This window comes from Chaetodon auriga, chromosome 22 (genome assembly GCF_051107435.1).
Source record: "Chaetodon auriga isolate fChaAug3 chromosome 22, fChaAug3.hap1, whole genome shotgun sequence".
Taxonomy (NCBI): Eukaryota; Metazoa; Chordata; class Actinopteri; order Chaetodontiformes; family Chaetodontidae; genus Chaetodon; species Chaetodon auriga.
The window spans coordinates 18,427,501-18,450,000 of record NC_135095.1 but is presented as its reverse complement, the minus strand read 5'-3'; the positions used below and the strand labels follow the sequence as shown (position 1 = coordinate 18,450,000).

The following is a 22,500-nucleotide window of genomic DNA, read 5'->3' as shown; positions in this document are numbered from 1 at the left end:
TGCTGACGTTACCGGCAGCAGGCAGCTGAAGCCGACGCTCAGATGTCAGAGCTTCTCGCCTGCATGTGAACGCACCAAAAGAGGAGACTTTCCAAACTAATGTGCACTCTCAGCAGCATTACCAGAGCCTGATATTTTAAAATGAGACCTGGGTGGATAATTAGGTTTGACAGTCAGACCTGACGGATTCTGTCAGCGTTGAGCTTCGTTTGCAGTCGTGTTGTTTTCTGCAGACAATCACTGAAAGAATCTGACTGGAATTCAGCCCAAAGCCCCAGAGAGCCGCTCATCAATGCTGTCTCTTTCCATTTGTACTGTCCAGGGTTCAGCTGGTCTAGATCCCATGAGGCTCTTAGCGCGTGTCCAAACAGCCCAGAGCTCCACTGCCATTCTCTTAGCCCGGTCCAGAACTCTGTTTGATGCCTCTCGGTGTGGATCCAAAAGCTCTGCAGGCAGCCTTTTATCCCAGATCCAACTGGTCCAGATATGCTGAAGTTCTTAGCCCGAATCCAGCTTGTCTGAAATTCTTCAACAAGCCTCTCAGTCTGGATCTAACTGGTCCAAAACCTAACAAGCAACAACAACCTTCTCAGTCCGGAAACGGTCTAATCCCAGGTCCATCTGGTCCAGATGCAGCAGGGAAAACTTGAAGTGGTCTGAAATCTGCACCTGAATCCAACTCATCCAGATGCAGAGGGCTTCTTATCCTGGATCCACAGGACAAGAGGTGTGTAGTCAGGCTCTTATCCCAGGTCTGTAGCTCCCAGCATGACTCTTTAGACAGGGTCTTATCCCTGGTCCAAGTAGTTCCAATGCAGTGTGGTACTTGGCTCCGGTCCAACTGCCCAGAGAGTCTTCTGTGAAGTCCATAAGGTCCAGAGTCCTGCAGGCTGATCCAGCTGGTACAAAGGTATGTGGAGAGTTTCTTGTCCCTGGTTCTTATTCCTGGTCCAACTGGCCTAAAAGTCTGAAGCAAGGCCTCAGTGAACTGGTCCAGAACTCCACCAACAAGTCCTTTTATTTCAGATGCAACATGGTTTTATTCTGGGTCCAACTGGTCCAGATGTTCCGAGTTTCTTATCCCAGTTCTAAATGGTCCAAACGAAGTCAGGGTTTAATTCCAGGTTCTGGTGATCTATAGCTCCGCAGCAGCGGCTCTAATCCAAAATCAAGTTGCAAAACAAACCTTCATCTGGCCAGTGGCCACTTTAAAATCCCAACCTGACAGTCGCACAAAGATTAATTAAGCATGAGGTCTGAGTGTTTATTGAGACTGCTGTTCATTTCAGACTCAGCCAGGAAGGACTGAACGTCGTCGTAGTTTCACAGATGTGAAGATGTAAACAGAGTTTGTGCCAAATGACAACCAAGACTCATTTTGTGTTGGCTGTCGTCGAGGTGCGAGGAGCTCCATCCAAACAGAAAGTGAAAATCAGATTCAGTCCCTCTGCTGAGGAGAGAGGGATGAATATTTATCAGCGAGGGTCAGACGGAGGGAGGAGAGGAAGAGGAGGATGATCAAAGGCACAGATCTGCTTTGTTGTGGGAGAGAGGACAGAGAGACAGACAGAGAGACGGACAGAGAGACGGAGCGGTGAATGAAAGGATGAAGGTGCTGGTGTCGAAACAAACCGAGGAGAGAAAGCAGGTTTGTCTTCTCTGCTTTTTCATCTAGTTTTAATTCAGTGCGTCACTGCATAATTAGTTTGAAACTTATTTTCAGCTCGCCAGCAGCTGTAATGTAATTCTAAAAATAAGAAGTAGTCCATTACACCGCTGTGCGTGGCTCCCCTGCACTCTCTGTTGTCGTACCAGAATCCAGTCCCCGGAGGATCCCTGGAGCAAGGCCCCGGAAAAGCTGCTGCCGCACATACTGATCTGTGTGTAACAAGCTGCCACTTCAGCTGCATTAAACGCTCTCTGAGCACTTGGGGGGTAAAGCAAACAGAAAAGGAAACACATCCTTGATATTTCCCTGGGTTACGTTCAGGCTCCCGGGCGCTCTGATTGGTGGAGGCTGTTGAAGTGGGGGAGCGAGGTGTGCAGGCTCGACCTCCTCGAGTCTTTGTTCAGACGTTTAGGAAGCATTTCTAAGTCCTCTGTTAGACTCCCGCCATCAGTGCTGACATCACAGTAACCAGGTTCATTTACCTGCTGTCCCTGAGTCCATGTGTTCATCTCCTTCATCCTTCATGTGTTCACAAAGTGGTGAACTCGCTCCTTTCATACCCAATCGTGATCCTCTCACCTGTTACCAATCAGCCTGTTCACCTGTGGAATGTTCCAAACAGGTGTTTTTGGAGCGTTCCACATCTTTCAGTCTGTGAAACGTGTCGCTGCATCAGATTCAGAGTGAGCAGAACGTGTGTGTGTGTGCGTGTGTGTGTGTGTGCTGTCAGGTAAAAGTTGTCTTTTCTGACTCATCATCCTTCGTCCTCCTCCTTCCTGGAATCCTCCGCCTCAGCAGTCTTTCGGTTCAGCATCGTTTCCTTTCCATAGCAACCCGCGTCAGCTTCCCCTGCAGAAATGGCCGCTTCACTGGAGGCTTTTTTCTTTGTCTTAATGAGGCTGAAACAGGATGAGAGACGACAGAGCAGCTAATGAAGACAAGCGAGGAGGAGTGTGTTGTTTAAACTACAGAAGTCATCATTTTTAATTATTAGAGAAGCAGTAGAGACTATAGAGGATTCCTTCTTCCTTCTGTCACTGTGAAACTCAAAGCGCAGAGTTAGTTCTGTTTTCTATTTGTAAGGAGGAGGCTGGAACAAGCTGCACCAGCATGAAGCCGATTCGATGCAAACTGACCCACTTCTAACATTAAGAGCCGGCAGGATAAAGGCTAGAATCCTTTCAAAGCACCAGAACAAGAATCAAATGTAAACTGTCATGTGCAATGAAAGAGGAGCTCGGCAGCAGTTTGTCTGATGGAGAAGAAAATCAAAGAGCTGAACGCTGATCTGACTGCAGAGCGGAGGCCGTGCTTTGATCACAAGGCTCAATAATTAAACACAAACCTTTAACGGGAAAATGCCACGTACGTAATAAATACCATACAGTGCCGATGTAGGTTTCATTCTGCGTTCAGTGGTTTTTATCTCCTGCTCTTCTTCGGGGTCACAGACTCATTTGATCCTCTGTTATTTCATCACATTCACGGCTTTGAATGCGTCTGAGCGGTTACAGCGTGTGACTGTCTTTATACTGCTGACCTGAGGTTGCTGCTGCGCGGCGGCACAGAGGAGAATCCGTCCTATGCAACGGTTTGGCTGAGTTGTATCAGCGGCTCGAAGCGGGGGAGCACTGATGTTCGACATTTAGCCGTAATGTGGGGATGACCTTCAGCTTCCATCTGTTGAATGCTGCTCTTATTTTGAAAAGGACGCCTGAAGTACGGCTAATTAAGCCTCTTCTTCAGCCGGCTGAGTGGATTGTTATGGGAATGATTTGTGCGGCATTGATATTTAGCTTGACGCTCTGACCTCCCTCATCTTCCTCCTTCACATACATTTACAGTCTCGTAGTGTTATTCTTATTTTCCATGCTGTAATATTGACGTTCATCTGGTCGATTCTGCACACAACACGTTCTTCGTCTCAGTCCTAGAAGACGGATCCTGAGGTTTTGTCCTTTTCGACCTCAGCAGGTTCTCTTGGTGTTTGGTTGGCGGGATGGTGGCGTCTTGGGGGACAGGTGGTTCAGGTTCTGGGATGATCGGGGTGCTTTAAAAACAACGCTGACTGTTGGAAACAGGAAGTGAGCAGCGACCTCCGGTGCTAACGTCTGATGTGATTTGAAGCGCTCATCCGCCTCGACCTCCTCCCCGTCTGTTCGGTGTGGACGTAGGTCGCTTTGGTCCGCCTGCTGTCCTTCACCCAGACGTCCTGCAGGTGTTTTTCCCCGGAGAAGTGACTCCATTTTGATTAGATGTCCTGGCAAACACGAGGATCTTTATTTGACCCCGCTGACGCTCGCGAGGGTCGTGTTTTTTCAGCATCTCCATTTTCTGTGATGCAGGTAAAGAAATGTCTTGGTTTGCTTTGCGAGTCCGAACCCCGCGGGCACCAGGCTGGAGCCTTTCTGTTTGTCCAGTTCTGAGAGCTTCACAATCACTCCGTCTGCCCTGAACCAAAGTAAACAGAGCCTTCTGGACAAAGATGTCTTTGTTTTAAGGTTTTAAAATGACTTCTGCAGCTTCGCAGACAAACTGCTTTTCATATTTCAGCTCTTTGACCTCACACGCCTCCTCAGCTTCACCTGGCAGCACTTCCATTTCCATCAGCTGCGGCGGTCTCGAGTGTGACCGCCGCTCTGCCTCAGGGAGCTGAACCTGTTGAGCCGGGCAGCAGCTGAGCAGCCTGCCAGCTCCCACAGGGTGCTCGGTTTGAATCCCTGCCCGGACGCAGGCGCGAGCTGCTGCAGAGAAAGTGGGAGAGGTTTGTGTGCTTCGCTGCGTGGTCACAGAGTCGATTGTTGATCATCAGGATGTAAAGGTGTGTTTAATTATCCTGGATGACGAACGTCAGCTGAAGTAAAGCATGGTGTCTGTTTACGGACGCTGTGATTGGCCACAGCTGCTCTGCCTCTCTGACGCACCGCCGTCGGTGAAGCTGCACCTCTGCTGCGCTTCTCATCGACAGACCTCATAAATGGATGAATGGAGCACTGATGGAGGCGGATGTCTGCGGGCGTTCTGCGTCCGTTCACGGTGAACTGTGGGAGTGTAAATGAGTGTCGAGCTCCACTGCGACCGAAACACAACCAGCTTTATAAATCCTCACGACTTTTATGCATCTGGCCTCAGGTCATCCGTTCCTGATGCATTGTGGGAGCCCTGGCTTGCCCCGCGGACAGTATCAGTCCCAGGTTAGCTCCTGCAACTCCGACTGCACAAAGGCCGCCATCGCTGTTGGTCTGAGGATCGAGGTCGCTTCATACGGACACACATGTGACTTCAGGCTACATTATTAAACTTGACTTGTTTCAACTGCAGGGCAGAATGATCCAAACAGGACTCACACACACACACACACACACACACACACACACACACACACACGCACACAAATATGCACAGCCTCACTTTACCATCCAGACTTTGATCGCTTGAAGGACGATTTACTGCAGAAACACTGAAGCCTGCCAAATGTGCACACACACACACACACACACACAAACACACACACACACAGTGCTGAGGTGTGGAAAGGCAGTGTGTGTGATATTTCGCTGCACACGGAGGCTTTAATGATGGTTTGAAGTGAATTTAGAGGTAAACTTCTGGTTGAGGTCGTCAGCCGTCCACGGTGCCGCTGAAGGTTTGAAGGAGCGTTCAGACTCAGAGACAAAGCTGGCAGAGACGCACATTTGTTCCCAGACGTTACCCTGGTTCCATTCAAGCTGTGTTGCCAGGAAACAGCCCGGGCCCACATGTATTACTCCTGTGGCCGTGCGTTTCACTATCAGCACACTTCAGTCTACAGTCGATTCATTACGTGCTCTGCCTTTGTTACACTTTGCTGCTTTACGCTGAGAGAAGACTCGCTGCTCAGTCGGGTGGTAACTCAAGAACCAGACCTTAGACTTAGACTTAAACTTAGACTTAAACTTGACTTTATTGATCCCAATGTGGGACATTCTTTTGCAGCAGCAGCAGGTTAAACATACATGTAAACATATGATGAATACAGTAAAGGAGAATAAGGACGATGGACGAGGCCTGCTGCTCCACGTGGGCCAGGACTGAACCTCGGCCGTCCACGGCCGCCTTGGCGTCATCAGGCGGAGACGAAGTCCGTCAAAGATGGACTCACTCTGGGCTAATTGAGCCCTTCGGTCAGCGCTTGTTGTGGCTCTCTGAGTTTTAGCCGTGTTCGTGCTCTGGCTGTTTTTCAGGTCTTGTCTTCTTCCTCTAACATGTTCGACTCTTCCTCATCATTTTCTGGGACAGAAAAGCACATCAGTGAGTCTCTGCTTCGTCTTTCAGTGGTTCGGTGACCTGGTGACGCCGGTCTGGTGGGAGGACGTCTGGCTGAAAGAAGGTTTCGCTCATTTCTTCGAGTACGTCGGCACCGACTTCCTCTTCCCGAAGTGGAACATGGTGAGTAGAAACTTTAATTAATCCACAAGTTTTAATTAATTCTAAATGAGGTTTTCACATGTTTGCTGCGCTCATTAATCTTCCCAGTTGTTTTTCAGCAACCTCACTTATAACATCAATCAAATTGTCATTTTTTTTTCTTTTTTGTTTTATTTTAGATTTAATTCATTATTTTCTAAAGTCCAACGTTGTATTAGTTGAACCTACTTGAAGCTAAAAACTTAATTTAAACTCAGAATTAATTCTCAAACTTTGAACTTTTTTCCTTTAAATTAACTTTTAGATTTCTCTTCCACTTTTTGAGAACTTGTTTCTCATTGGATTCAGTGGAGACGCTGAAGACGTTCATTTATCTGAACTCAGTGAACGTAAACGTTTTCTTCAGCTGAACCTGAAGTGAAATAACCAAACGTTTCCTGTGTGACGGCTGCAGAGCTTCTGACTGTTTGATGAGTCAAACAGGAAGTAAAGCTCTCCGTCTATCGTTTGTCCCACGTTCCCGTCTTTATCGCCCCCTGCTGGTACTTCAGCACTGATGCCGTCCTCTAGTGGACCGGCAGGTGTATGACATGCTTTGAGCCTTCGTCTGCTGACTCCTAAAGTTGAACTTTCTTTGCCCTCTGATGCGTTCAGGTGAGTCTGAAGTGCAGCTCAAGGCTCCAGTTGATCAGATAAGAATGTGAAACTTTAACAAATCTCCAGACAGTGAATGCAGCACAGACAGAAAAGAGTCTGCGTCTTCAATCAAAGCGTAAACCTGTTTGTTTTGTCTCTCCGTTCACTCTGTGGACGCTTTTTATTGGTGTTTTGTACTTTGGCAGAAATGAACTGACAATGGAAAGTGTTGACAGGTCTGAGGATCATCCAGAGGACCTCGGACACCTTCTGCCAACGCCACGACAGGAAACAGAAAAATGAGTTTGATTAAACACAAATAAACTATTAGAATGGAAAAGAACTGTGACAACGCATTTCAATCATTTTTAACAAAGACAGAAAGTCTCCATCAGAGCGAGAGACGAACAGCTGAGTGAGGAAACGTCTCTGCAGGGTCTCTGAGACAAAGTCAAAAGTACAAACCTGTGGACATCAAATCTTAATGATCCGGCTGGTGGTGTTCTTTATTTTTCTCCCGGTGGACAAACCTCCTGTGCAGACGAAGACCAGCGTGTCCGTCCGTCTCTCAGCGCCTCCTGACCTCACCTGCTCTCAGCCTGCAGCTCATTGGTTCCTTTAAGAACAGCTCACTCACAGATAACCTCATATTCAAAGCAGAGCCATTTCCTAAACAGCCGCTCACTGTCGTCTCTGCTCCAGCAAACAAACAGTCTGTTCAGTGGGACTATTTTCAGCGGCGGATTAATCCACGTTTGGTGCTTTGTGAGTATTTATGGCAACAGTGATCCTTTATTGTTTGAGTAAATTCTCCAAATGAAACAGTGAGAATGTTTGAAATAAACATTCCCACTTTAAATCCGTCTGCTGCTCACTTCCTACTTTCTCTTCTTCTACAAACAAAGTTTGGACGCACAGCGAGTGCAGAAGAAGAAAGTTAAAACGGGCTTTTGAGGAGGAGGAAGTCCTGACTGTGAGGTCTCCACCTGAGCTCCTCCACCTTCCTCCACTCTCCTGGATCGATATCTGATTCCTCCATTTCTAAAAGTGTTTTCCTGCAGTTCATATTCGGCCCGAACCTGCAGCAGGTGAAGCCGTCTCCTCTTCATTCCGCTCAGGTGCTCAGGCCAGCAAACAGATTGATGCAGAGTGAGTCAGCCCAAAACAATAACATTAAAAACCAATTCTTCCTCAAATTTGCTGCAAACCTCTCAGACAGAGAACGCTGCAGAACTTTGCAGCACGCACACACTTCCTGCTTTGCCTCTGCAGAACTACATTGTGATTTACTTCCAGCAGAGAACGCGTTACACCAACACAGCTTATCTCCGGCGCGCACACGCAGCCTGTTTCTGAGCGACATGGCATTTTTAAAGCCTGTTAATGTGGTTCTGCACGGCTGCACGCTTTAATAGAAACAAAGTGTTTCTCCAATAACAATCACAGCGATGATAAAGCGCTCCGTCGCTGATAAAGTCATTTATTCATAATGCAGCTTTTTATTTAAAAAGCCGTTTTCCATCAGCGGTGAGTCACGCGGCGCTGCAGGAGGAGAAGGAAACACAGCAGAGCAAACGAACGGCGGTGTTACCACCAATCGATCGATCGATTGATCACTTGACCAGTCAGGAAGCATCACATGACGTCTGTGACGCAGGATCCACGACCAACAAGTTCACGTACGGTAACTTTAAAATACAGATTTAAGATTTCGTATCAATCTCATGGCGACACAAAGAGACAGCTGCGATGTTTACGGCCGCACGGCGACAAGTGGCGCAAACAAAGACGTTAAATTATGAAAAATGGTTCGATAAACAAAACCATAAAGAGCAGAACGCTGTCGGCCAGCAGTTCAGCAGCCTCAGAGTTTTCCCTTTGGTCCTGAAAGTTCATGTAGATTTGTTAGAAAAAGAATAATCCATGGCTGTCTTTAAGTTCACAGACTTAATGATTTGACTTAATCAACCATGTTCAACAACTTCCTTCTAATCAATAATCAGTGGGAAACTCTGTTAATGGCCGGTGGTTTTAGACTGTGCTCACGCAGAATAAGACATTAAGAGGTGCTTTATAATGACCAATAAAGAGCTAATATGCTAATAACATGCAGGCTAATGAGCAGCCGGTATGTGTGCTGTGTTTTAAACTGTTTCTGTGACTTTCATGTCGAATCACTGGAGAGAAAATCAAAGGTGAAGTAAGAGGAGCTGCCCTTTGCTTCATCTGATGGCCACAAAGAGCGTGTGAAAAAATCTGTGATTTTCAGCTTTATTAGTCAAGGCTGCAGCTCGACCTCGTGTGTCAGAAACACTGAACACACACACACACACACACACACACACACACACACACACACACACGCACGCACACACCAGACTTGGTTTGAAAGAGATTGGGTCTGAACGTCTCGCCATGCGACATGACATCCAGCCTCTCTGGGCTTCAGCTCATTTATTTCTTTAGCGACGCCGGCGGTGGGATTCCTCCCCACGTTCTGTACGAAATAATAACTCACCTCCCCTCCACGTCCAGTAACAGGCCACATTTTCACTTTCCCTAATTATGTTTACATGGCTTTCAAAGGACAAATTCTCAAAATGGGACTTTTTCTGAGCCGTCGTCCAACATTTTAATTAACTTTATGTGACTTACCAAAAGCCAACACAATGTGTTTTTCCATTGTGACCAAGGAGCATCATATTTAATTTGTATGGACACAATAGAGCAGGAAGGAGGCGCTGACGGGGCAGAACGGGGGGGGGGGGCTGCTCGCCGCTGTGCTTCAGGACAGTTGAGGTATTTGTACTTAAGTTAAAGCAGGGCTGCAGAACTCTGTGTGTGCTGCATTCAGGGACCACTCAGAAATATGTCCGTCTACTGTTTCATGCTAGTTTCTCTTTTGCTAAAAGAAGTTTTTTATATTTATGAATTCAGTTCATTTAAAACTATCACGTTGAAGTTGTGACATGAATACGTCTTAGAAATGGACACTCGGTTAATGAAGAAGAAGAAGAAGAAGAAGAAACCGTCCTCCATCTTTCAAAGTGTTTGCAGTCAGCTGGTTTCACCTGCTTTTACCTGGTCATAGACAGAATCATCTGTCCTGCTGTTTGTCCATTCGTGTCCCAGACCTCAATATTCATGAAGACACGGACACAGTTCAAGAGCGTCTGCAGAGAGCCGTTCATGGAAAAATGACCAGACGGGAACAAATGTTTTTCAATCAGGGAACTTTAACGACCGAAGAATCGAGATGCAGAAACCCTTTAAATCTCATTTAGTCATTGAAGTTCAGATTTCTCAGTGTTTGAGTCTCTCAGCTGATTGATCTTCCTCCTCTGAGCCATTGACCTCCATTAAAACTCCTCAGTGATCTCCATGAACACACATTCACACTCAGTCACACACACACACAAACACTCCGCCGCTGAAAATAGTCCCCACAGACGCTCTGTTTCCTCCTGTTTGTCTGATAGAACGACAGCGAGCCGCTGTTTGAGGAAACGAACGAACCTTTTAACCATGAAACTTTATGTCTGTGAGGTGTTTTTACAGTCACGGACACGCTGGGATCAGTGTTTTGTTGTTTTCAGAGGATTTCACGACAATAACTAAAATATAAAACATCAACAGCTCCTCCCTTTAAAGGGTCACGCTCAGTGATTTGCAGCATTGCTCATAATGGTCCATTTAATTGTTACAAGCTTTCTGCGGGACGGAGAAGCAACATGAGCCCAGATGGATTCAGGTTCATGAAGTTATTTACTGCAGGATTGATTTTTCAGAACTTAAGCTTGCAAATGAAAACAAAAGAGGTGAGCTGGAAAGGGAAAATGGCCCGGAGCTGTTGAAACGAGTGAAACCAAAAGGCTCAAACCGAAGACAAACCAAACGAAACCTCGGATGATTGAACGCTCACCTGTCCGAGCGGAAACGCCTTCAAGGCGACACCACAGCTCCCGATGGCTCGACGCGGCCGGAGAGAGCTGTCCGTCATCCAATCAGCCGTCCTGATGGAGGGAGGAGGTGGACGTGAGGGAGGAGACATTTAAAGTTCAGCAGCTGCTCCTGAACATAGCCCCGTCCCTCCATCTGTGTGTGTGTGTGTGTGTGTGTGTGTGTGCGTGTGTGTGTGTGTGTGTGTGTGTTTGTGTTTACACTGACTGTTGGCCTATTAGCTGTCCCTCCACATGTGGGTCCATCTGGTTCATAATGACCAGATGGACCCCCCCCCCCAGGTGACTTAAAGTCTCTGTTAATTAAAGCTGATGTCTCATTTAGTCTGATTTTTTTTTTCTCACCGAGTAATTCTGGTTTCATCCAAATGTGCCATTAAGCTAATTAAGTAATTGAGTCCTCTGATTCTGTATGTTTACCTCTATGTGTGTTTACCAAAGCAGTAGTCTGTCTTTACCCAGGAGTTAGCCCGTTCCTCTGAGGAGGGATCAGTCCAGCTCCCGCATAAACAAAGAAAACATCCTGTAATTAGTCAGATCCTCTTCTGTCGGCCCAGAAAGGATTCATTTCAGAACAGACTGTCTGTCTGACATGTAGTTTAATTTACAGTCCCAGTCAGTCAGCAGCTCCCAGCCGGCCGAGATCCAGTTTCCAGTCATTATCCAGCCACTGGGAGCCCCCCCCCCCCATTCAAAGACGCATCCACACGTAAAGCACAGAACGCCGCAGAGTGGTGTTTCCCAGACTGAGGAGCTTCTGGAGTTTCATCAGAATCAGCTTTTTGGCCGAGTTTGTGAACAGATAACGAGGATTTTAACTCTCACGGTTCAGACGGAGGTGGAGGCAGAATTAGACATTACAGCTCAGAACAAGGACGACAAGCTGAACAAATGCTGTCACACAAGCAACAGTCGCTGCAGACGAGTCAAGTGTTCCTGGAAATGATGTTCGCTGCCGTTCTGACTGTCAGTCCATCAGAAGAACTGAGATAAACGTTGAGATTAGAAAATGAACAGAGCCGACTGCCGAGAGTCGATTTGGAGAGAAATACTGGAGGCTGATAAACGTCTGTTATGACCGCAGTATCCCCAGACTCCCTGAAAGAATCGTGCGATTTTGAGATTTGCTGAGTTCAGAGAAAATTGATAAACTTTGAGAAACAACGACAGAAAAGTCTTCATCAGTGGCGCCTTCCTGTCCGTTCAGTGATGTTATGCATGAGGTTAATTAAGTTATTTTTGTAAAAAAACATCCGTTTGAGCTCCTTCGGTGGGTTCGTGTTTGCATGTGTTTGGGCAGGTCATTTAGCAGCCGAACAGCCAGCTGATGGTCTCCTCTGCACCCGTCAGCCTGATCACAGCAGATCAGTCGCCTTTTCAAGCCTCTGATATCCGTTTGAATGGAGAGCCGACCTGGACGAACACAGTGAGCGTTGTGCTGCTGAAAAAGGAGAATCACAGGAATCTAACAAGCAGCGTTTCATTTGCAGACACAGTATGAAGCGAGATGAAACAACATTCACACGCTGTCATTTTGAAAAGGAAGCCCATTACTTCCTGCTCTAAACGTGTGTGGATTGTTTGATTGTGCTCGCTCTCCGCTGCGCCTCCTTTGTTCTTCACAGCCGGCCTCTGTACCTCTGATAAGCCCGTCATAACTCTGCTACAGAAATCTTGGGTCAGTTTCGGGTCCCAGAAGAACTCAGTGGCTTGGACGAGCTCCTTTCTCTTGCCTGGATTAGCCTCCTTTCAGATGAAGTCTTTCATCGAGTGCCAAACGAGCTCGACGGGGTTAAAATCCGGCGACTCTGGCCGAGTCCTCGCCCAGTCGACTCCCTGCGATGTTGCAGCAGCGGTGTGCTTTGGATCACTGAACCGATGTTCTGACCCAAAACGTTCCCTGGTGTGTGGTGCTGCAACTTCTTTGATGTTAGCGCTCTCAAAATAGCGTCTGGCGTCCTCAAAGACAACCACAGGACCTGCACCGTGTCGTGAAACCGACCCTCAGACATGGAACTTCCTGTGGAAACTAGCCTGGTCATCAGAGCTGCCGACGCTGCGTCCTTAAAGAGCCCATCATGCCACGTCTCTCCAGACTCCGTCCACGGAGGAGCTTGCCTTCGCCTTGCATCCGTCCATCAGCACTGGATCTCTGCAAGCTCACTGCCTGCTGCTCAGGCTCTGCCTCAGCTTTGTGCTGCACAGCTTGGGCGCTCGTCTTCTCGTTGGTCTCTGCCGCCGCTTCAGTGGCAGTCAGGATATTACTGTGAAGTCAGAAAACAAAAGCAAACTTTATGTGCAGGGACACAATTCAATGCACAAAGGAAAACTTTCCAGCTGTTTCAGAGATTGTCACGAAGCTCCTGAAATGCTCCTAAATCCACCCTGTTGTGAGGCTTTAAAAGTTGTCGTCGTGAATTTATTTGGGCTGCTCAGAGCTGCAGTTTCCTTGGACATGAGCGACGGGGTTGTCCCTCCTTGAAGTCCAAGTTTAACACCCAACATGACAAATTGTTGCTGCGTGCCATGTGCTGGTTTTCCACTCGCCAGCATGAGATGAATCTGCTGGGATCGTCTTTGTTGACGTTCAGGGCTGATGTATCCACACTCACAGTGTCCAAGTGGGCGACTTCCAGCAGACCTTTGCAGCCCAACTAATTAGATCGCAGCCCATCTAGACCTCAGACCACCCTGACGGCTAATGTGAGGACGACTGTGTGAGCGCAGCAGTCAGGTTATTTTTATCTTCCTACTGTACACTCACTGAGATTAAACCTCCCTGCACCATCCTCACACCAGATATTAGACAGCTACATTAGCATTTAGCTTCAGGCACAAAGGAAACACAACGCTGAATAACAGTTAGAGTTTCTGTTTGTGTCCATTCTTAAGTTCACACTACATTTTAAATTACTTTGTTTAACAAGATGAAAATTTCATTCAAACCATCATAGACAGAGCCACATCTGCCAGGAAGCAGCCCGATCCCAGCAGACACTATGAAATCTAAATCTTTTTAATGTTCATTAAAAACGTAATATCTCAAGAAACTTTTGTTTAACTCGATGTAGATTCATTAGAACCAAATCTACTTAATAAACAACTTTAATCCATGAATTACGCAGAGCCACATTGGACCAAGAATTAGCCAGATCCCAACAGATACTGTTAATTAAAAAAAAGTTCCTGTTCATTCTGTTCATTACCGACTGAAACTAAATAAGCCAACAGTTCTGTTGCTCAACAAGACGGAGGTTCATTAAAACCAAATCTCCATAGTAAACACTGTAATCCATGAATTAGACAGAGCCGCACTTCTCCGGATTTAGCCTGATCCCAGGGGTAATTTAGACAGAGCTTGTCAAAGCTCAACATGTTTGCAGATGTGTATTAAATCCCCGAAACCAGGAGGGCAGAGGAGGTGAAAAGAGGAGAGAAAACAGGAAAAGGAGTAATGAGAGGAAACAAAGGAAAACAACCAGAGGAAAGACGGAGGAAAGGAGGAGAGGACATAAAAAGAAGTGAGGCGGAATCACGAGGGAGGAAAAATGAGAGTAAATAGAACAGGAAAGATAGAGAAACTGAAGAAGAGGAGGAAGAGCACAGATACGACAAGGAAAACAACGAGGGAAGGAAACAAGGAGAGGAAGGAAACAGGGAAAGTATGGGATGCAACTGTGATAAGAAAAATGAATGAAGAGTGGAAACAAGAGGAGAAAAGACAAAGACTGAAATGAACAAGAAAGATTACAATAAACAGAGATTAACCGACTAATTACAAAACTAAACCTCTGTTTACTGAACCAAATGTTCCACTAAATGACGATTTGTTGACTGTCTTTGTTTTCCAGACTTACTTATTTATCTGTCTAAGCTCAGCTGGAAGAAAACCAAAGCAAAGCCCAGACTCCAGAAATCACCGTACGGGGACAAATATGCCAGTTTTCACTGTTAAACTCTGGTTTTATGGTTAGATTTAGACCGAAGCTTTGGTTGGACTCAGCGTGGTTCAGGCTTAACCTCCAGAGACTGAATGATGTCCCCGAAAGTGACAAAGACAAATGTGTGTGTTTGCAGGAGAAGCAGCGCTTCCTGACTGATGTCCTCCACGAGGTGATGCTATTGGATGGCCTAAGCTCCTCCCACCCAATCTCCCAAGAAGTGGAGCAGGCGACGGACATCGACCGAGTCTTTGATTGGATCGCCTACAAAAAGGTAAGAAAGAAAGAAGGAACCATGGTGGAGTTAATTCATCCTCGTGAATGAATGAATGAATCCTGATGAAACAGTTGGTGAGCTGCTGTGGTTTACAGCTAACAAATAACACGCGAGATAGCCTGACACATTCTGACCACAGTTGGTAGCTGGTGAGCTAGCTCGGCGGCTAACTTTAAATGGCTGAGGTAGCTCGGCGGCTAACTTTAAATGGCTGAGCTAGCTCGGTGGCTAACTTTAATTTTCTGTGTTGCTCGGCGGCTAACTTTAAATGGCTGAGCTAGCTCGGCGGCTAACTTTAAATGGCTGAGCTAGCTCGGTGGCTAACTTTAATTTTCTGTGTTGCTCGGTGGCTAACTTTAAATGGCTGAGCTAGCTCGGTGGCTAACTTTAATTGGCTGTGCTAGCTCAGTGGCTAACTTTAAATGGCTGAGCTAGCTCGGTGGCTAACTTTAAATGGCTGAGCTAGCTCGGCGGCTAACTTTAATCATGATTGACTTTTTCATGGAGCAGTTCACATTCAGGCAGAGTGGGATTATATAAAATAATCTTGTGTGACATGACAGCTTCCTCCATGCTGGACTCTCCTCCCGTTTGATTGGTCGGCACCTTAAAGGTTCACTTTGCCTCTGAAAGCTGATCCACTGATCACAGCCGCTCCTGTGAGATGAACTCATTAATGTCACGTTATGATCTCACTTGTCATTATGTTTGAAAGTGTGCGTCTCTGTGCCGTCCGCAGGGGGCAGCGTTAATCCGGATGCTGGCTAACGTGATGGGACGGACGCTGTTCCAGAAAGGACTCAACGTAAGTTCACGTGGTGCCGCAGGTGCAGCTGTACATACAGAAAGATTCTGTATCAGAGGACAGCAGAGACAGCTGGCTTTAAAATGATTTGTCACCAGGATTCAGCTGTGTGTGTGTGTGTGTGTGTGTGTGTGTGTGTGTGTGTGTGTGTGTGTGTGTGTGTGTGTGTGTGTGTGTGTGTTCAGCCATGTTTTGGCCTCACTCTGCCTGTTTGGAGCACACTGAGTGTACATATGGGCAGTGAATAAGTGGATTTGGCTGCAGGCTCGTTTTAGAGGAAGTTTTCTTGTTTTCTGCTGTTAAACGTTGCCAAAATTACAATCCACAGGAAGTGACCCGAATTCAAGCCGAGCACCGCTGCCACCACCCCCGCCGCCGTGAAGGAAGCAAATGAAAACTTTTGACTTTTGAAGTGCTCAGGGTTGACGCTGAAAGGGTGGATGTTTGGTGGCAGGGTTGAAGCCCACCGCTGCTACCACAGCCCCAGTGTCTGTTCTTCAGGGTTTATTTTAAATATGTTTTATTTATTTTACCTTTTAAATCACACTGAAATGAGGCTACAAACCCCCAAAGTCCCCCTCAACACCTCGAACGCCCCCCGAAGGCTGAAGGTTTGGGAGGTTTGAGGATGTTTAATTGAATTTCCTCGTGCTGTGCGACACGCTGCTCTCGTGGTTAATGAGGAGCCGTGAGTTGAAGTGGGATGATGTTTTTGGTTTATGTAGGGACGAGTTCAAAGCAGAGTTCAATAAATTGATCCGTGGTGGAGCAGCGCGGCCCGAAACATGAATCAGAGAGAAAGAGAGTCATCTGAGGTGGGGGGGCTGAAAGAGAGCCGTCGTTAAAACACACGGCGGCGTGGAAAACAGCACCGGCGGTGTTAATGACAGCGCGCTGCATCATTGATCATCCAGCTGTACGCCGCCGCTGACGGCCTCTCTGACGACTCGCACCGCTCAGCGTTGGTGCGTCAGGAGCGTCAGAGCGGCGAGCTGAAAACGGACGCCGTTGGTTTATTTCACAGCAACAAAACCTGTAAAACCGTAACGTCAGAGGAAATCATCTGGCAGTTATCCCAAAACTGATGTCATATGATGTAACACGAAAGTGGGTTAAACACAGTCATTGAAATATGTATGAACCCACACACACATACACACACACACACACACATACACACACACACACACACACACACACACACACATACACACACACACACACACACACACACACACACACACATACACACACACACACACACACACATACACACACACACACACACACACACACGCTGTCCTGATTTTTCTGCAGAAACTGTCAGTGACCTGGAACACACTGAGAACCAGATTCTATATAAAAACACTGCTGATCCAGCAGCAGAACACAGAGAATACAGTGCGTGCGTGCGTGCGTGCGTGCGTGCGTGCGTGCGTGCGTGCGTGCGTGCGTGCGTGCGTGCGTGCGTGCGTGCGTGTGTGTGTGGGAACTGTTGAAGAAAATATTTTCCCAAGATGTTTTTAATGCAGCTGAGGACTGAAACTAAACTTGTTAGGTAGTGTGGGGTTGTAACACACACACACACACACACACACACACACACACACACACACACACTCTCTCTCTCTCACCTGCATCTTTCTGGATGTGCTTTAACAGGAGCTGCTAATAATTTAACCAAACCAGACTTCATAAAGCTCATAATCGTGTTTGCTTACGTTTGTTGAAATCGTTGTTTAACGAAACAGTTCAGACTTGCGTTAGTGAACGTTCCCTCAGTGTAACACGGCCGGAGTGAGTCCTGCAGACACTGGCGCAGGTCGTTGGAGGCGCCTGAAGCAGGAAGCTGTCCAGTCATTTGTTTTCTCTGAGCCGATCTGTTGCTCAGAGGCTCTTTGTCTCTTTCTGCTCCTTCACTCAGTCCGGTTGAATCACTGAACAGCGATTTGTTCTGAACGTACAGGACTTTTTTTTTTGCACACCCTTCATACAAAATAACATCGATTTGTAAAGAGGATTTTTTCCAAACTAAAAGCGTGAAGGCACTGAAATGGATTGAAGTGAAAGAAACGTTCATTTCAGTTTCAGTTTTAGCTTAAAGCGTCTCAGAAAGTTCTTCACGTTAGCTTTGGATTCACAGACTAAACTACAGCTTTTATTTTGGTAAACATTCAGGCATTTGTAAGCTGGCCAATCACAGACCGGAGACGGGAAACATTCTGGATGGTTGTACCATGTGACCACGTGCTGACCAGCGTGAAACATCAATATTTTGTTGTTTGTCTGCAGAACCAGATAAAAGCCATTTTAAAATGAATAAACCAAAACCAGTTTGATTGACTGAAGAACACCAGTCAGCAGGGAGGCGTCTGCTCCTGCAGCACATCACTGCTTTATTCATTTAGTTTTATGTACGGCGGCTCCGGCGTGACCTGAACTCCTGAACCTCACAACAATCACTCTAACAGGCATAAATGAGAGCCAACAAACGGCGTCTCAAAGCCCAGAGGAGCTCAGCTGGCGGCTGGAGGTCAGAGGTCACAGAGGGTCCTGGATGTGATGCAGAACGGAGGTCAAGGTTCGACCTCTGCAGTCAGTCAGCCGCTGAAACCCACACAGCCTGAAATCTGTCGGCTCAGCCGTCACAGGAGGCCGTTATCAGCGCGATCGCTCCCCGTCAGGATGCTTCTTATCACAGGACGCGTGTGGATCGTGTGAGTCTGATCAGACGCCGCGTGGGGGGCGTTTCATCTCCGCCGGTGTCGGCTTTGGTAAAGGTGAAGAGTCATACTATCAGACCACACAAACAGGCTGTGAGCTGTTATCACGTGTATCATCTCGCTCCAATAAAGAGCTCCCTCTGGCCTTATCGACCTCCACGCTCGCCACGTTGACGGAGGAATCCTCTCTATCGGCGAGGAGCAGACCCCAGCTCTCTCTGGAGGTGGTCTGTGTTATCTTGTACCACTCTCCTGCCTTTTCTTGTTTTATCATAAACCCCAACAGCCCGCCGACGTCCCGAAGCCTTTAGGAAGCAGTCCACCGCAGCGGGAATGAGTTTTCCTCCCCGAGATGGAAGCAGGCGGGGATCAAACCAGACGCAACCGTCGCCAACGAATTACAGCTAAAAGCCAAGCAGCCACGCCGCCGAGTCCCCTCTGAACCAGGAGAGCCTCTCTGGGAGCTTCACCTTGTTCATTAGCTTAGAAAATATAACTTCAGAGTTTGAAGTGAGAGCTGGGATTGAGCCCAAAGCCCTTCAGACTCAACACAGGCGCTAAACTGGCGGCGCCACGAGCTCGTAGGCCTTTAATCTCACTGAGACTCCTTTCACACATTAAACACTTTGAGATGCTTTGAAATGTTTCCGTCTAAAAGCTCTTTCAATGCAACACATTCGCTCAGTCACTTACTGTTCCAGCCGTGGATCCACCTGCGGCGGACGCACGCGGCTCGTTCACACTCCTTTCAGGTGACGGGTCCGGCCTGCGTCGGCCGTCAGCGCGCCGTTAGTGGTCGGGTTGACATCCTGTAGCATTAAGTGGTTATGGCAGAGCAGCAGTGATGGAATTACATTAACTAATTCACTAATTAAACACATTAAGTACATTTACTCAAGTGCTCGACTTCAGCACAGTTTCGAGGTCCTTGTGCTTCCTGAGACGTTTCAAAGGGGAATTCTGTGCTTTACTTTTCTCGTTTATTTTTACTTACAAAATACCAGCTGAGTTTAAAAAACTCGTTTTTCCATAATGAACCAGTTTCCCAGTCGTTTTGGCTCTTGACACCTTAGAATAAAGCAGCGATTTCCCCTTTAAACTTTGCTAAAAGTAAAAAAAAACAAAAAGAATAGAAATGTGTGTTTGAGAACTTTTTTCCATTAATCTTCTGACGACCTCTCAGGTTTATCTGGTGACCCTTGGAGGGGCCCGGCCCCAGCTTTGGAACCCCGGGACTGAACGAGCTCACTGTAAATAAGCAGCTCAGACTAAAGGCTGTGAAGTCATTCTGTGAGAGCTGCTGAGTAAGAAAGCAGAACGTGGTCTGACCAACAGCGTTCAGAGCTGATGTCAGGTGATCAACACGTTCATAACCTTCAACGCTGTGCGGCTCGACCACAGTTTACCAGATGATGTCACTTCCTGTCACATGGTGCGCGTAAGCTCCGCAGACTGATCGATTTCTGTCTTTCAGGATTATCTGCTGAGTCACATGTACAGCAACGCAGCCAGAGACGACCTGTGGAGCAAACTGTCTCAGGTGAGGCCCACCTGTCCGCTCACCTGTCTGGGTTTCCAACCAGCCGTCCTCCCTGGCTCAGAGGCCTCAGGGCAGGGCGCTGTTAGCGCCTTGTTCTGCAGCGAGGATTTAAACCTCGAGCTGCTCCACATTCGGCTCTTGAGGGATAAAAGCAGCCGGCCTGTCTGAAGCTGTTAATTATTTAACGAAGCGGCTCTAATGAAGGCCAGAGAGACGCTCGTTAAGTCCCAGCTGAGACAGAGACTGGGGAAGTTGCCATGGTAACATGACTGACAGGTGCGGCCGAGGCTTGTTTTCTTATTTGTCCTTCACACAGGAAGCTTCTGGAAAACTCTTTAATTAGATTCATCTTCGTTAGTGCTGTTCGTTATACTGAAACTGCTCCTTAATTAGCTGCCAGCCAATCAGATCTCCAATTACCTGAAAGTCAATCATTTTTCTCTAATTAAGGGGCTTTGAACTAAATATTGGTTAATCTTTCACCAAGTTATTGATCACAGACATTAACTGAGATAATGATTGAACTAATCACTGAATAATTGATGTCAGTTAATCCTCATTAGTGCTTGATTATTCGTACATCGTTTTGTTTTGCCCAGGCCATGCGTTCAGAGGGGCGGGACATCGACATCGGAAGGATGATGGACAGGTGGACTCTACAAATGGGCTACCCCGTTGTTACCATCAGCAAGAACCAATCCGAGCAGCTCCCCACTCATTACATCACTGTCAGCCAGGAGCACTTCCTGTATGGACAGGAAGTCAGGAACAACAACAGGTGAGACTAAAATCAGGAGACACGTACTCGTAGAAGCAGAGTTACGTCCAGTGACTACAGTTTGTTTATTCGTGAGCCGTCTCACCAAATTTGCTCTTTTGGGCCTCGAGCTGAAGAGTGATGATGATTGATGAAGGCCGTGAAGCTTCGTTAATACTGTGGACTGCGGTTGTTAGCATGCTAGCCCTGGTAGCGCCTGCAGTGTATGTTTACAATCAAAGCTATTTCCTGTCCCCGCCTGCTGTTGGTGAATCTTCCCAGGCAAATTTTGGCCTGACGACAGTTGAACTCGGGCTGTGATTGGTCGATTGACCAGTGGCAGCCGTCGTTGAAGTCCAAAGTGAAGTTCATGAGAATTTAAGTGGTGTTGTTTGACGCTGACGGGGACTTTAGCTTCCTGTGGTCCTCAGGGTGATTTTTACCTTTACGTCTCATCAGTCTCTGGGGGACACTCAGCGTCCTCCAGACCCCTCGCCTCCCCTTTCACTCCTGAAAGGATTCTCCTGTATCTCTCTGTTTCGTACCTGGAGTTAAGTTTGTCCTCCGTTTTTTCGTCCTGAAAAAGCACTTTTCCAGTTTTTCCTCACATTCTTTACCACCTTTACATCATTTATATTTCATTCATATTTGATTCACTTGATGTTTTATTCACATCCTTCACGTCTGGAGTTTATTCTCTTCGCTGTTTTATCGACCCACTTTCTCCTCCATCAATACTTCATCAGCCTCTTTCCTCTTTCTTACCTGTTGTTCCCTTCTTTCCTTCCCTCTCTTCCTCTGTCGTGTCTTTGTGCTGTGGCTGGCGTTTCCAATCACTCTGACCCTCTCGCTTTCTGTTTCCCTCCTCCTCTTCTTTCATCTTCGGCGACTCTTTTGTGTTTCGCTCGAGCTCCTCTGCTCGGAGTCGGTCCCGAGGTCTCCTCAGCTGATGAACTAAAGCTGTTTGTTGTAGGTGGAGCTGAACTCTTTCTCCCGCTCTTGTCGAGTCTCGTGGGGGTGCGTTCAGACACACTCGGTGGTCCCGGGGCGTTCGCCAACACTTGTAAAAAGAAACTCTTATTGTGTTTGCAGCTGAGGTGTCGTCACGGCTGAACGCGGCGGCGGCGGCGGATTGAATCAGAGGCTGCTGTTTGATGCTCCGTTCAGAAGCACAGCAGCGTCCCGCAGTGTTACACGCTGTTGACTTACACTCCTGTTTTATTTATTTTTGTATTTCTTTCATTTACATGCAGGGAAACATAAATTTTTAGACACATACTAAAAAATACAGCGAGAAATTTCAGCGTCCCTGAACAGCGTCTGTCCGATCTGTTGAAAATCCTCCAGCAGCTCAGAGCAGCGCGGCTTCCTGGAGGAAAGCACGCCTCCGTTCAGCCTCAGCAGTCACTGCTGCTGATGCTGCCGTGGACGCCGACGCCGACCCTCCAGATCTGCTCGAGCTTTTCATGTGAACGATGACAAACACGCTTTAAATAAGCGGCTTTTCACCGGGTTTGATGGCAGAGGTCAGACTGTGTCAGTCGAAGCTCCACATCTGAGTTTCAGTCCAGGTCAGAGGTCCAAACAACACTCAGTTAATTAACGCCACGCGTCTTGTGATTGGGCGGCGTGAAACCGAGGCTCAGACACTTCGTCCATGCTCATTTCTCACAGCTGCGTTTACACCACTTTGACGTTCTGTCTGTGGGATTCAGGAGCTGGCGGTAAATCCTCTGCTGTGACGTTAAAGTGTGAGCCCTGACCTGAACAGGCTCCTCCTCGGGCT

At 47.3% G+C, this 22,500-nt stretch overlaps 1 protein-coding gene across 1 annotated transcript in view; it reads left to right on the top strand.

Moving 5' to 3' along the window:
- LOC143314870 (thyrotropin-releasing hormone-degrading ectoenzyme-like) overlaps positions 1-22,500 on the top strand; it is a 131,450-nt gene that overhangs the window by 80,485 nt on the left and 28,465 nt on the right. Inside the window, exons 6-10 of the mRNA XM_076722150.1 lie at positions 5,984-6,097; positions 14,749-14,886; positions 15,629-15,694; positions 19,892-19,957; positions 20,557-20,735. Coding sequence (XP_076578265.1) covers positions 5,984-6,097; positions 14,749-14,886; positions 15,629-15,694; positions 19,892-19,957; positions 20,557-20,735 — 563 coding nt within the window. The remainder of the gene's footprint in view (positions 1-5,983; positions 6,098-14,748; positions 14,887-15,628; positions 15,695-19,891; positions 19,958-20,556; positions 20,736-22,500) is intronic.